This window comes from Xiphias gladius, chromosome 10 (genome assembly GCF_016859285.1).
Source record: "Xiphias gladius isolate SHS-SW01 ecotype Sanya breed wild chromosome 10, ASM1685928v1, whole genome shotgun sequence".
Taxonomy (NCBI): Eukaryota; Metazoa; Chordata; class Actinopteri; order Istiophoriformes; family Xiphiidae; genus Xiphias; species Xiphias gladius.
The window spans coordinates 18,196,332-18,210,456 of NC_053409.1; the positions used below are offsets into that span (position 1 = coordinate 18,196,332).

Genomic DNA, 14,125 nt, shown 5'->3' on the forward strand with positions numbered 1-14,125 from the left:
CTTCTTTCACACGCAGGGAATTTCTCTCGTGAGTTGGCAGCTTATTCACACATTCCCTACGTTTTAGCGTTCGGTAAATTGCGGGGGTTAAGGAGCACCCATAACTTTTGTCGCGGAAACTTTAGATGTTTCGATTCTTATCCGTCACATAATACCATCGCGGAGGCATCTGATCAGTCCCGAATTCATTCTGCAGCGTCAGGCAATGGCCCGAAAGTTACGTGCAGAGTCGTAAAGACCTACCTTCAGGGACAAGAAGAACGAGGGGTCCTGCAACGGATGGTCGGGCCCCCTCAGAGCCCAGATCTCAACCTCATGGAGTCAGACAGAAGACAGTGTCTAAAGACAGTCTAAATCCTCAGGAGAACTAAACCAAATGTTGATTCTTCTGTTTACTACACTTTAAATGAAGTTCATTGTTGGATAAAAGGTTCATGGCATTATTTTTGAAAGCATCCCAATTGTACTTTTAGTGCCTGGAACGTTTGCACTGTACTATATATCCATGATTAAAGGACTTATGCAGTGGTGGAAGAAGTGAATGAATGAATACAACTACATGGGCTTACAAGACATTACTTACAGTATTTTCAGAGACAGGAGGTAGCAAAAACAAGCCAATACATGGTATTGAGACGTGTCAAACATATTATATTAGATATATAAACTTGGCAAATAAGACGTACAGCGCTCTCATATGCTGACAGTGGGCTTTTAACAAAAACAGAGCTATGTCAAATGTCTTGCATATAAACATGTAGTGCAAACTACATCCATCAGTCAGGAAAGGCTAAACTCGAAGATCAAGACAAACAGTGGAATTTAAAATGGATCTTACGCTCAACCTCATCCAAATCACACAGGTGATTCTTGGAATGGAAGCACCCAGTTTCCACAGCCAAAGGCGGAAGGGCAGATCTTAACTGAGCGCAAGTAAACCTCAGGTTAAGGGTGAAATATTGCTCAGGATGGCACATGTGGTTAATAACACAATACTGTGTTACAAGTAGAAGTCACGCACAAAGTAGAACGGTATAAACATCAAAGTATACTTGAAGCGCCAAAAGTAAACATTTGCAGAATGATGCAGAATGGAGCGTTTCAGAATAATATGCGAAAAAAGAAAAGAAAAGAAAAGAACCTGCATAGCTGCATTCGGAAATGTTGAATATATGTGATTTTTAGTAAATGGAGCTAAAATTTTTAAACACATTGGTATGGCCTTTAATGGTCACTGTAAAGTGGTATTTGGTGGGATCACGATTCCTCCGTTGTGCCCGGAACAAATTCTAATGCATTAAGTGTTCTGATAGCTTTCATTATATACCTTTTTAAAAATGTGGTCAATTTGAAATGGGGTTTGGGAAGTCCCTTTGGTAGCCTGTGAGTCTCTCTGGTTAGGTGCAGTTAGCCTCATTAAAGATTCATTTGATTCTGTTCTGCTTTAGGCTCTTTGGTTTGGAGACAGCCTTCAGAAGTAGATCTAACATTGCTCTAAAATTTCGGTGCCCGATTGTGGATGACTTATGAATGTATGTCTAATTCTGCCCCATACTTAGTTTGGTAGATGTTGTTATTTGGCTGCGGAAGATATTTCAGCTGAATTTGGCTTGAAAGGCTCAGATGGGGGTTTTTCTCATTTTAATGTTGTTATCTCTCAGCCTGTTTGTCAAATATTGATGTCATAAAAGCTCTTCAAAGTGTGACCCCTGGGTTAAACATTGTTCAAAATTCAGCAGAAGATGACTAGAATGTCATACACAAGAAAACAGAGTGCAACTTCCCTTATTTACGATGTATGAGTTTAAGTTACTGATTTTCTTTCCTGAAATATTTCCTTTAATTTGAAAAACTATATTTACAAAATAATTCACAACTGAGAGACCATAGTTCAAAAATGAAAAGGTCTCTGATGCTCATGGAGAGCTTATTCAAATACATACAGTAAAGTTGCCTATATCAGTAAACATATACTCTGCTGGAAAGTAAAATAACTGACTTTGAAAAATACCTACAAAAGTAAAAGTACTTCAGGAAGCTGCTTAGTTAAAAGGACTTGCATAACTTGAGGGGCCATTCTCATTGTTTCATGTCCATTCAGGACATGTTCACATGTAATGGATGTTGGAAAAATTTGATAAATATGCTTGATTGCTGCTTATACTGACTGCTTTTTATTTTTTTTTTAGCTCCAACTACTCATGTAATCAAGTGATTTTCTGATCCCAGACAGACACAGACTCGGAGCCAGTCTCCTTTTGTCTCCCTCCCTCTCTGCCATTTTGAAACCATTCAAGTCAAATTTATTTATTTAACAGAAGAGTGGCTCAGTGCTCTGCAGAGAACAAAAAACACAAAGACAGACAAATACAAAAGGGAGAACAAACGCACGGCACATTTTCAGATACAAATGAGCTGATGTGAGTTCATGTGTGTGTGTCTGTGTATTTGAGTTTCAGTGTGTGTGTGTGTGTGTGTGTGTGTGTGTCTCCTCTGTTCCTCTGCCAGCGATTGAACGCAGACGGTGGTCACAAGGCAGATGAGGTCTGTTCAAAGCTGACACATTTCAAAGGGCCTCTGGGTCTTTGTACTGCAGTGTCTGCAACAGGTGACATTTTGGGCTCAACACCGTTTATAACTTTGAACGTTCACTGCGGGCCCAACCTCCCCTCAGCCCCAGCAGGTGTGGAGGGGACAGATCAGGACAGAGAAGTTCCAGAGGGAAACCGAGCCGGAGGGAGCAGATAAAAAGTTGGTGTCCTCGCAGGCCAGCGACATGAGGATGCTTCACCTTATGGCCAAAGTAAACTTTTTCAAAGGGTGGAAGAAACAATGGAATAATTTCTCTTTGCAGCTCATCTGAATGACTCAAGATGGCTGCTTTCTTCTTGTTTGTAGAAGAGGAATAAGTCAGTAAACACTGCAAAAGGAGCGTCAAGGTGAGTTTTATGTTTACCTTGTGTTTTGTGGAGGTGTATCTATCCATATATTACCCTGTGGATACCCTATGTCATGTCTGTGTCAAATATTAAAGCATCTGTAAAAACATTAGCAGCCTTTAAATATTAATCTTTCACTTAAATTAAAATGATTCTAAACTGACACACAATAAATAATGTCTGTGTCCAGTTTTGTCTTATATTTTTGTTGTAGACAGACATAAACTTACAACTACTTAAACTTACTCTCTGTTGTTTTTGAGCAGATCGTGCTTTTATGTAATGTATTTTTGTGTTCTCAAGGAAAAATTTGTGAACAATAACCACAAAAGTGAAATCGCTTATTAAAAAGTATAAGCATAACCACTGAAAAAAGAATATTATTATGATGACATCATTATTATCTCAGCCCTTTAGACTAGATTTTCAGAAAGATAGCAGGCAAAAGATGTCCAGAGCAGGAAGTAAAGCTGTTTTGCCTTTGAAATTGGAATATAGTGAATGTTATGAAAGTGTAGTACGACTTTGCTTCACCCTCTCTTCAGGCAATGGGGGACCTCCTATCAGACTGCAGCCCCCTCATCAGCGCAGCAGCCTCAGGTAAGCTCCGTCTGGTCCGCCTGCTGGTGGAAGGCGGGGCTCAGGTCAATGGACGCAGCCCCAGAGGGGAGACGGCTCTGCTGGCTGCGTGTAAGGCCCCGAGGGGGGAGCCTGCTGGGCCTGATACGGTGAAGCTCCTCACATACCTGCTCCAGAACAAGGTCAGTCCGCAGTGACTAATATTTTCCCATTTCAACTCAGGATGCATGCGCTGCATACGAGTCTGAGTGCGAGCTCAACAGTGTATTGATTTAGGTGTATTTCTAATGCATAACAAATCTGTACCCGCAGTAAGAGAGGTATATTTCTAATGAATAGTCTACAGGTTCCTGATGTATCCAACTCTGCTTGTGTCCTCCGTCCACCCACCAAATTGTCCCTTATCATTTTGGCACTGCAGAACATAAGACAGTATACTCCGATGAATGATAATTAATGATCATATGGAGGACTGTGCATTAGAGACTAAATGTCTGAAAAAGTGTCCTCTCACTTGAGAGCCAGAACCAAAAAACCAACAATTCCAGATCAGATCTTGTGAAGATGGGAGATGAAAGTGTGATCTTTAGCAAAATGCATGTAATTCCAGTGTAGTCCTAATTCACACCGGGCCATCGCTAAGGCGTAGTAGGATACAAATATCTTGAGTCGTGATCTTACAACTATAAGATTAATGTTAATGTCATTATAAGAACCAGTTAATGGGGTTTTTTTTGTACCAATCAGGCGGATCCAAACGCACAGGACCATGCCGGCCGTACCGCTCTAATGTACGCCTGTATGGAGCGAGCAGGAGCTCAGGTGACATCCACCCTGCTGTCTGCAGGGGCAGATCCCAGCATGGAGGACTACTCTGGAGCCTCGGCTTTGGTGTACGCGATCAATGCACAGCACCAACCGACGCTGGAGGTCAGTCAAAATCCAAACTTTTACGGGACAAAAGAGGTGGGAGGGAAGAATTAAAGAAAGACTGGGCTGAGAGACTTGGAGTAAAGCACCTCAATATTTTTTTTTAATTATTGGTTATAATGATGTATAAAGATAGTGGAAGAAGTACTTGCATCTTTAAGATGCATCATGAAAACGGTCAAAATGTGAAGGTATTGAATATCACCCCCAAAAACTTCAGACCTTCACCTTCACCTTCAAAACCTCAGACTGGTTAAAGCCAATCAATACCTCGCCGGTGCTCATGTACTTCAGGTGCTGATGGATGCCTGTCGGGCCAGGGGTCGCGACATCATCATCATCGCCACGGAGAGGGGTGTGAATGGCGGCCCAGTGACCAGACGTTGCCTGAATGTTCCTCCGTCCCCTGACACCTCGCCGGTGTCCTGCATGTCCCCGTCTGACGTCGTCCTCATGACGGACTCTCCCAGAATCTTCAACTTCAGAGCAAGCGGTGACTCATGCTGATTGTGTTGAATGGCAGACTGAGGGAAATGCTATTGATTTGCATGGTTCACTTCCGTTACAGTTTACGTTACATCACCCTGCAGAGAAGTGAAACTTACCTGAGGTAGGTAATCCGTCAGTGAACATCATGTCATTGTTCCGTGGTAATTCTGTTGAAAGTGCACATCACCACACGTAACACCAGATAAATCTGAGAAAAAATAAAAGCAGATGTGATGCTCACTGCGGTTGATTACCTATTTCATGCAAGTTTCAAGACTATTCATTTGCTAATTGTCACACGTTACTTTATGAAATATAAAATAGTGGCTTGGCTGGTTAGAAAAAAAATCTTTAATGACTTACAACCCCCTGAAAATCTTGTTTTTGCTCAACTCGGGTGGCGCAACTCCCCACCTTGCTGCAGCGACGCATAGGTGTACTCCAGGACACAGTGACATCACTGTCGGGTGCGGTTACAGGTCCATCAAAGCCCACTTTTGACCACACCCAACCTCTGTGGTGAGAGATGACACATGCTTGAAACTTTCCTCCAGATAGGGCAGGGAACAGCAGTTTTCAGCCTTGTGTTAACTCCCTCTTCAAACTTTGAATGTTTAAAATGTTCGGTGGTGTGTGTAATTTGTAGTAACTGCGTGAAAACATGCAAGACAACAGAATAGTTGACAAAACAAAATAGTCCCACCACAAGGTCCATTTTATTAATTACTTCTTCAGGTCAGGGATGAACTTTCAATCTCAACTTTTTAGCAACCACGACACAGAAGTCCTCAAAGTGCTCAGAAAAATGGGCATCCACGTTTCCATGACGGGTGGGCAAAATTCATCTTCTGAGGAAAAGTGTGTGATACGGTCGAAAGGTCCTCAACAGCTACCGAGTGGACCTTGTTCTGACATGTCAACTACTGCTTCCAAGGTGAATAATGAACTGTCTTAAATGAAAGGTTCTTTAGAAGCACAGTAACCAAGGTACATGTGCGAGTAGTCAGAATTCAGCACTCCCTTGTGCAATCTCATCATTTTTATGTCACGTTAAAAGCTTTTTTTTTCTTTCTTTTTTTTTTTAATAAATATCCTCTGTCTTAACATCAGGTGTGCTGTGTTATATTACATATGGGCAGACAGATTCTCCATCTTGATGTTGGGATCAGTACCATCAACAGTAGTGTCTGTATGCAGACACCGGGCCCCTCCTGGATATCGCAATGCGGTGTTTAATAAAGGCAAGTCTAGGCAGACGAGAACAAATGCCTGCTGGCTGAAGTCACCGGGTGAGCTCTCGTTCCTCAGGACACAAGAGGAAGATGTGGTGCCAGGGTGAGGTGAAGCCCACCCTTGTGGTGCAGTACAGTAAAAGAGGCTACGTTTCTTGCACAGGAACTGACGCTCAATTCATACCATGGAAACTAAGAGTTGAACTAAGGAGAGTGCCAGTACATAAAGTAGTTAGGGTGCAATAAGCAGTAAGAGACATACAGTTTTTCTCAACCACTTCCATATGTGTGATAAACTGGGTCCTTTTCCTTTTCATCACGCACAGGGGGAAGCAGCAGCAGCAGCAGCAGCAGCAGCAGCAGCAGACATCCCTCCTGTGAGCTGAGTCCACTGAGCCAGTGTCACACTCCACCTCCTCGACAGAGGATGTTATCTGAACCATGGCTGGCCGTTCACAACCTGGCCTGTCTGGGCAGAGCTTACGAGGGCGGCATAAGGGAGAGGAGCCTGCAGGAGGAGGGAGACGGGGAGGATTTAAGAAGTGAGGGAGGAGGGAGTGAAGGTGAGAAAGGCGAGGGTGAGGAGTCACATTTCCACCGGTCCAGGATGGAGGAGAGGAGGGTTCAGAGGGGGGTTTCCAGATATGGAGGAGAGAATAACAGCTGCCATGACGAGTTCCTTCCGAGGGTGTCTCAGTCAGTCCTCTCCCTCAAAGAGATGAGTTCGTCTCAGGGAGCTTGGAGCAGACTGGTCCCCAACAGGTGTCTGACGCCTCGAGCGCCAACGTTGGACAACATGACCCAAGAGAGCTCTGTCGATAAGCTTCCTGCCTGCCCGTCAACGTGTTCCCGACTCCGCAGGAATACCCTGCCCTCCGTCATGGTAGTCCCGCCTCTGCTTCACCTCCCTCCCTTGGTCAACCAATCAGACTCTCGCCTACAGGTGCCAACCCAGGTTTCCCTCTCCAAAAGCAGGAGCATGGTGTCTCTGCCTCATCAGCCCCGTTCCTCTACACCCTCCTCTTCATCCAGATCACCTCTGAGACCAGCACTGCTCCCTCCGCTCCCCCCTGCCTTCTCTGCCACCTCGCTGGTTGCTCCTCCTGCCTCCTGCTGCAGCAAGAGGAGCAGGTCGTCACCACGTCGTCACTCAGTGCAGCTTGAACAGATCAGAGTTGGAGTGCAGATGAAGCACTTGGGCATCTGAGACTGAGATTTATTTCTGTTGGAAGCAACGTCATCCCTCGCTCATAAAAATCTTGGACATGAGAACCCATAAAGTTTAACCTCAAATTACACAGCAGCCAGAATACAAGGGCAGAGTGGCATCTTGTTGAATCCTCACTCTGTCTTAAACTATACATTGTTTGAAAGCACAAAGCCTCATGAATCTGTCTAAATCCAACAAATGGAATGTTTTGTAGGAGGAGTGCATGTGAAACATAGTAAATCTTAAAAAATAAAATAAGAAACAAATTTAAAATAAAAAAGATCAATGCAGAATAAGTCTACATTTTTGATGATCAAAAAATATGAAGGAAAAGAAAATCATTTGGCAAAAATGTCATAAACTCAGTTTGAGTATTTGCTGGTTTTCTATGATGGTAAACTGTCAATTGTTGGGATTGTTCGTAATTTAAATATATTAATTTGGCATCTCTGAACTTGTGATGGCTGTTTTTTTAGACCAAATCAATTAAACGATTTATCAAGAAAATAACCAGTGAACTTATTTACGAATTAAAATAATTGGCTACAGCCTTTATTATGCTTGTACAAAAGGCTGTGCTTGCCAAGGAGTTCACTTGCTTTAATATTGTTGAATGTTATAGAATTAGTTTTGTACAATAAATTTAATACAAATGTCATTTTAATACAGCAGATTTGTATGTAGAAGAGTTTTTTTTCTCATAATGTGACTAATGTAACACCTTTTAGGGTGTCTGAAATGGTAAAACTCTCCAGTATGTCACAAGAAATAAATATTCAGAAAAAAAATCATCAAAATAATGTTTTCCTCTTCCCCACCTTGTTATCTTTTGACCCCTCACATTTGTGTTGTGACCACCAGGTTGGGAACCACTGGGTTAATCTATTTTTCTGGGATACATAGAAATAAAGTTCATGGAATTTGTATTCTAAAATCTATACACTTCCGGCACTAGGATGTTAACTCCAGGAGAAGCCAAGACACACAACAGAGGAACTGGATGTAACATTTTGTGGAGAATAAACCTATAAATCTATGGGGAAAAAAAAGCTCATGTTCATGGCAAAAGGAGTGAAGTCATTTTATTTGTTTTTAATATGTATCTACAACAAGGGGGACACAGGCAAAAACGACTGACAACTTGATGAAAATTAAAACAAAACCAAAAAAAAAAAAAAAAAAAAACCAAAAAAAACCCAAACATTTATTATCAATGCAGTTTTCCCACCTTTTTTTCCAAATAAGCAACATTTTTTATCTAAAGAAACTTTACAATATAAAGAAACATACGAAGAAGGAACCTCTTATTTTACTACACGAGACATTTAGGATCTGAAACTACCCTAACATGAGATACAAAGCAACTCCCAAAGGACAGACTGCCTCATATTCAATACTGCTTTGTCATCAAGAGGAAAAATGAGGAACTGAACAGAAAAATCTTTACTCCCTCCCCCAAAAATTCCTCTCTTAACCCTCCCTACCCCTGAATGTTACAGTATTATACATCAGCACAATAGAAATACAGAAATGCTCAACGTTGTGACGGCTTTACTTACAGGACAGAAAGATAGAGAGAAGTTTGACTGCATTTTATACAACAGTATTTCAAAGTACAGGGGAGGAAACGCCTGTTCCCCCACTCTCTCTACCTCTTCTTAGCAACAAATCTGTCCATTATGGTTTTTTTTCGCTCTTAACTTTCACAAACATTTCTCCCACCCCATTTTAAATAGATAAAAAAAAAATCCTTCATAGTAAAGTCTGTACTCTGGTCCCTGGTGTGTTGGATTGAGAGCCAGTGTCCTGTGTGCCCTGCTTTCGTTTTCAGTTGTGTCAAGGGGGGTAAAAGCTGAAATGCAGTGCGTTGGAGGCAGACAAAGAAAGGACAAGTTTTATTATGAAAAATTGACCTCTCACGCTGTTCTTGCAAATTCCCTGTTAAAAATGGCAAAAAAAAAAAAAAAAAAAAACCCATAAAAACAAAAATTGTTTTGTGGCTTTTCTTTGCCACCTCAAACAAACAGTTTCCAAGAACAGAGGCAGAGGACAGAGCATTTTAGACAGGAATCATATTCAATTTTAAGAGTTTACAAGGAAATGTGTGTGACAGTGAGTTTGCTAAAGGCGTTCACACACACACACACACACACACTCAACTACAAAATCTTCCTCTCTAGTTCTCTTAGACCCCTTGACGCTACAGCTCTGATGCACAGTAAAACCCCAAGTTTTGTCTATGATGAGGTGAGATAGCATAATAGTCTATAGCAGCTCCAGTTTCTGTTTCTCATCATTCATATTATTTCTGAGTAAAAGACAAACCATCTCTGATCAAATACACACAGTTGTCCGATTCAGCATGTTTCTGATCAACTGCTAAGTTGTGATCTGAAATATCAAAACATGTCAATGATATCAAAATGCATTTTACAGTATTTACAAAAAAAAAAAAAAAAAAAAAAAAAATCAAATGATGGAGAGTTGTACAAAAAAAAAAAAAATCAGAGAGGATTGATGTGTGACTGGGTGTACTGATGCTAGCCCGTTGGAAAGGTGAGAAAAGGGAAAAGGACGGAGGTTTTTTCCTTCAAGATGAGCAAAGGGAGGGAGGCCACTCGTTACAGTCAACGGAGCAACATCTTGCCGCTTTCTGAAATGCTTTTCTCCGACATAAAAACACCAAGGATCTGTTCAGCAGAGAGCCAGAAGTCCTTTTACCAGAAGCGACCGTAAAGAGGGAGAAATGCATGTATGAGAACAAAGTGTCTGCAAGCTAGACTGACTGGTGTTTTAAAGCAAGTTTCCATAAAGCACCGACATACATCACAGTGTGTTGAGAACTTATCAGCAAACAAAAAACAATTCGAGTGTTCACTACAGGTCAGCAGAGAGACGATAAATGCAACCTACGTACACGCTGGAGTGATCAGTGACCTAAGTGAAGCAGCATGAGGGGGTCAACATGGTCGAGACTTTTGATAACTTCAGCACCTTTAGGGCTCGGGTAGGGGGGGGTCGAATGATGTCAGACGGAGATGCTGCTGGGTGGATCTGCATATTTACACAGTTGCTACTAGTTCTGCAGTTAACAAGAAACCAAGGATAACACTTAAAAAAAAAAACAAACAAAAAAAAAAACAATGATTCATAGACAAATTAGAAGTACATAAATAAATAGAGCTGTGCATTTCACTGCATTGAAGCTACTAAAATGGGCGCCACTTTTTTTTCTGTTGTGGGTTATTGAAAAAGAGAAATTTAGATCTTTTAAAGAGAGTTGCTAAACTTCTGCGACAGATTAAAAAAAAAAAAAAAAAAAAAGGGCCAATCAGTACCATGATGGATAAAATCTTACCTGCAGGGGGCAGTGTGCTCACATAGAGCCATGTGTTGCACAGCAAATAATTTCTGATTTGTGTGCACATATACTGTCTTCATCACAATCATGTGCCCTTAGAAACAACACAAATTAGAACCTAATCTTAAGATGATCATACCAATATCATTAATAACAATAATACAATAATAAAAATAGCAATGATACAATACATACACAAAAAAAAAAAAAATCAGAGAGGATTGATGTGTGACTGGGTGTACTGATGCTAGCCCGTTGGAAAGTTGAGAAAAGGGAAAAGGACGGAGGTTTTTTCCTTCAAGATGAAAAAAAGGGAGGGAGGCCACTCGTTACAGTCAACGGAGCAACGTCTTGCCGCTTTCTGAAATGCTTTTCTCCGACATAAAAACACCAAGGATCTGTTCAGCAGAGAGCCAGAAGTCCTTTTACCAGAAGCGACCGTAAAGAGGGAGAAATGCATGTATGAGAACAAAGTGTCTGCAAGCTAGACTGACTGGTGTTTTAAAGCAAGTTTCCATAAAGCACCGACATACATCACAGTGTGTTGAGAACTTATCAGCAAACAAAAAACAATTCGAGTGTTCACTACAGGTCAGCAGAGAGACGATAAATGCAACCTACGTACACGCTGGAGTGATCAGTGACCTAAGTGAAGCAGCATGAGGGGGGTCAACATGGTCGAGACTTTTGATAACTTCAGCACCTTTAGGGCTCGGGTAGGGGGGGGTCGAATGATGTCAGACGGAGATGCTGCTGGGTGGATCTGCATATTTACACAGTTGCTACTAGTTCTGCAGTTAACAAGAAACCAAGGATAACACTTAAAAAAAAAACAAAAAAAACAATGATTCATAGACAAATTAGAAGTACATAAATAAATAGAGCTGTGCATTTCACTGCATTGAAGCTACTAAAATGGGCGCCACTTTTTTTTCTGTTGTGGGTTATTGAAAAAGAGAAATTTAGATCTTTTAAAGAGAGTTGCTAAACTTCTGCGACAGATTTAAAAAAAAAAAAAAAAAAAAAGGGCCAATCAGTACCATGATGGATAAAATCTTACCTGCAGGGGGCAGTGTGCTCACATAGAGCCATGTGTTGCACAGCAAATAATTTCTGATTTGTGTGCACATATACTGTCTTCATCACAATCATGTGCCCTTAGAAACAACACAAATTAGAACCTAATCTTAAGATGATCATACCAATATCATTAATAACAATAATACAATAATAAAAATAGCAATGATACAATACATACACAAAAAAAAAAAAAAAAAATGGAGAAAAAAAGTTCACTGATCATCACAACACCTCTGTTAAAAATGTACACACAGAGAGAACAATGTGTGGGGCAAAGGGGTGTTTTGTCCGACCTTCCACTGAATCCGTCTGGAACAGCAACAAAAAAATGACGATAAAAATTTTAAAAAAAGTCCAAAGTCGTGGTTGAGAAGCTTCCAGGCAGCTGCTAAGAGACCTAACACTGTGTCCTCAGGGGAGGGCTGTGTTATCCAGTCTCCTCTCTCCCTCTTTCTCTCTGTTTTCTCCTCCTTCCCTCGCTCATTGTCTAGAACCTGACAGGAAGCCAGGGAGGCCGGGGCCGGAGTCAGAGAGAAGGCCCTTCCTGTGGCTCTGTGACTGCTTCCTATTCAGACCACCGGCCATCTTGCATGCTCCAGGAGGGCCCGTCTTAATTAGAGTCCCAGCATGCTCAAGGGCTGTCCCGGAAGGCTGCATGGCCGTAGAGTTCCCGAGTGAGAAGGGGGAAAAGGGGGGAAGATAGGAGATCCCATATTGGGGGGAGGGGGCAGAGGGTGTGTGTGTGAGGAGGGGAGGTGGTCCAGTCCGAGGTTAAGTAAGGATTGAATTGAAGAAAAAAAAAAAAAAAATTCAGGTGCAGGGGTACAAAAATGGGGGGTTGGGGGGGGGTAAACGAAAATACAAAAAAAAGGAAAAAATAAAATCACACACTCATCGTCATGTTGGGTGAATACTGAAAAGAGAGAGAGGGAAGGGGGAGGAGGGCACAGATGAGTGGATATGTCACTGACAAAATTTAAACACCAGAGGGCGCTCTAACCGAGCCCTGCAAAGCTATGGGGAAGCACAGACTTAGGTTCCAGCCGTCCTCTAATACACCGGACTCAAGTGATCAATACAGCCATAATTCAGTCCTTTTTCTGATGATTAAGGGCTGGGTATCGAACCTCTGTACTTTTCTGGTGCAAACCAGAGTTTATCAGTCTGTCAAAAAAGTACTAAAACTTGGCACTGCAAAGTTGGATTCATAGTGTTGTTTACTTTTATTAACCCAATATTTACTGACTTAAATCACAATTTTTTTCCAAATGTATACTGTGTTTTACTTCAGCAAAGAGCCTTTGTGGAAGACACAATACTTCTTTAGTTTCTCACTTTGAGGAATAACGTGTATTACACACACACACACACACACACACACACACACACACACACACACACACACACACAAAAACATGACATTCATGACATTCCTTAAAGTAAGAAACTGAAGAAGTATTGCTTTGTTATTGCTACAAAGACTCACTGACATTAGCTCTAATTAGCAGTAATATCGAATATTTTCAAGAGATGCCCAGCCCTACTGATTTCTGGTTGAATCGGGGTATCAGTGCTCGGCTATAATTTCAATCTGCGCACCCCATGGCTCTCCAGGCTGAGGGTAAGAGACGGTCACGAGTTTACACAATGCAAGGGAACAGTACCCCCCTCCACCTGTTGTGTTTCTGACAGAAAACTAGACTGATATCATCACATTAGTTTTTACTTTGGTGTATTTAAAATAAAAGAAATCCACAAGTGCCTTCTTATTTACCCTTACATATAACGAGTAAATGAAATAGACAAGGCCTTTATACTAAAAAGTATATCAACTATAACCACATCACTGTTACAGAGGGTATTGAATGATTTCTAAGTGATTAGTAAGCGGCTACAATGCAAGCAGAACATCAGATATTCTTTACAAGCCCTGTTTTTATTACTATTGAACGGGCTGTTACGTGCATTATAAAATTTACAGTGCTGTGTCCCAAGTAATAGAGTATAAAGACTGTGTTTAAGAAAGAGTGCTGCACTTAAAACTAGAGGTCTTCACAGGTCTGCCTTGTGCCTTTTAACAGAGACCCGACGCTGAAATTGAGTTGGGTTGGGTCGAAAAGATATCCGTCTTAACTGGGTCCTACTGGGTCCCGTTGTGTTGCCATGGGTTTCCTGTTCTGTGTGCCAGTATATTTAATATCGAAGTGAATCTGAGTAGACTTGCAATCAGCTCTGATCATGTGGTGTGTCATAATCTTCACAGTAAAAAAATGTCTTTTTGGATGCATGACGGAGAGTGTGAACT

The 14,125-nt window shown here is 41.4% G+C and overlaps 2 protein-coding genes across 2 annotated transcripts in view; one reads left to right on the plus strand and one right to left on the minus strand.

The window, feature by feature from the left end:
* Window positions 1-827: 827 nt before the first annotated feature.
* LOC120795469 (ankyrin repeat domain-containing protein 34A-like) lies at window positions 828-7,376 on the plus strand. The gene is made up of 7 exons (XM_040137412.1): window positions 828-863; window positions 2,675-2,803; window positions 3,485-3,700; window positions 4,266-4,448; window positions 4,743-4,941; window positions 6,246-6,305; window positions 6,496-7,376. Exons 1-7 carry the CDS (start codon window positions 828-830, stop codon window positions 7,374-7,376), a joined length of 1,704 nt encoding a protein of 567 aa, XP_039993346.1.
* A 5,327-nt stretch (window positions 7,377-12,703) lies between these two features.
* The window catches only part of zgc:110158 (uncharacterized protein LOC553590 homolog), a 35,798-nt gene continuing 34,376 nt past the window's right edge, over window positions 12,704-14,125 (minus strand). The window contains exon 18 of the mRNA XM_040137331.1: window positions 12,704-12,733. Coding sequence (XP_039993265.1) covers window positions 12,704-12,733 — 30 coding nt within the window. The remainder of the gene's footprint in view (window positions 12,734-14,125) is intronic.

Bases quoted from the DNA above. Each gene is read 5' to 3' on its own strand.
- LOC120795469 (XM_040137412.1), top strand. From the start codon at position 828: ATGGATCTTACGCTCAACCTCATCCAAATCACACAG. The intron at 864-2,674 runs GTGATTCTTGGA...ACCTCCCCTCAG, and splicing joins ACCTCATCCAAATCACACAG to CCCCAGCAGGTGTGGAGGGG. The intron at 2,804-3,484 runs GTAAACTTTTTC...CCCTCTCTTCAG, and splicing joins TGCTTCACCTTATGGCCAAA to GCAATGGGGGACCTCCTATC.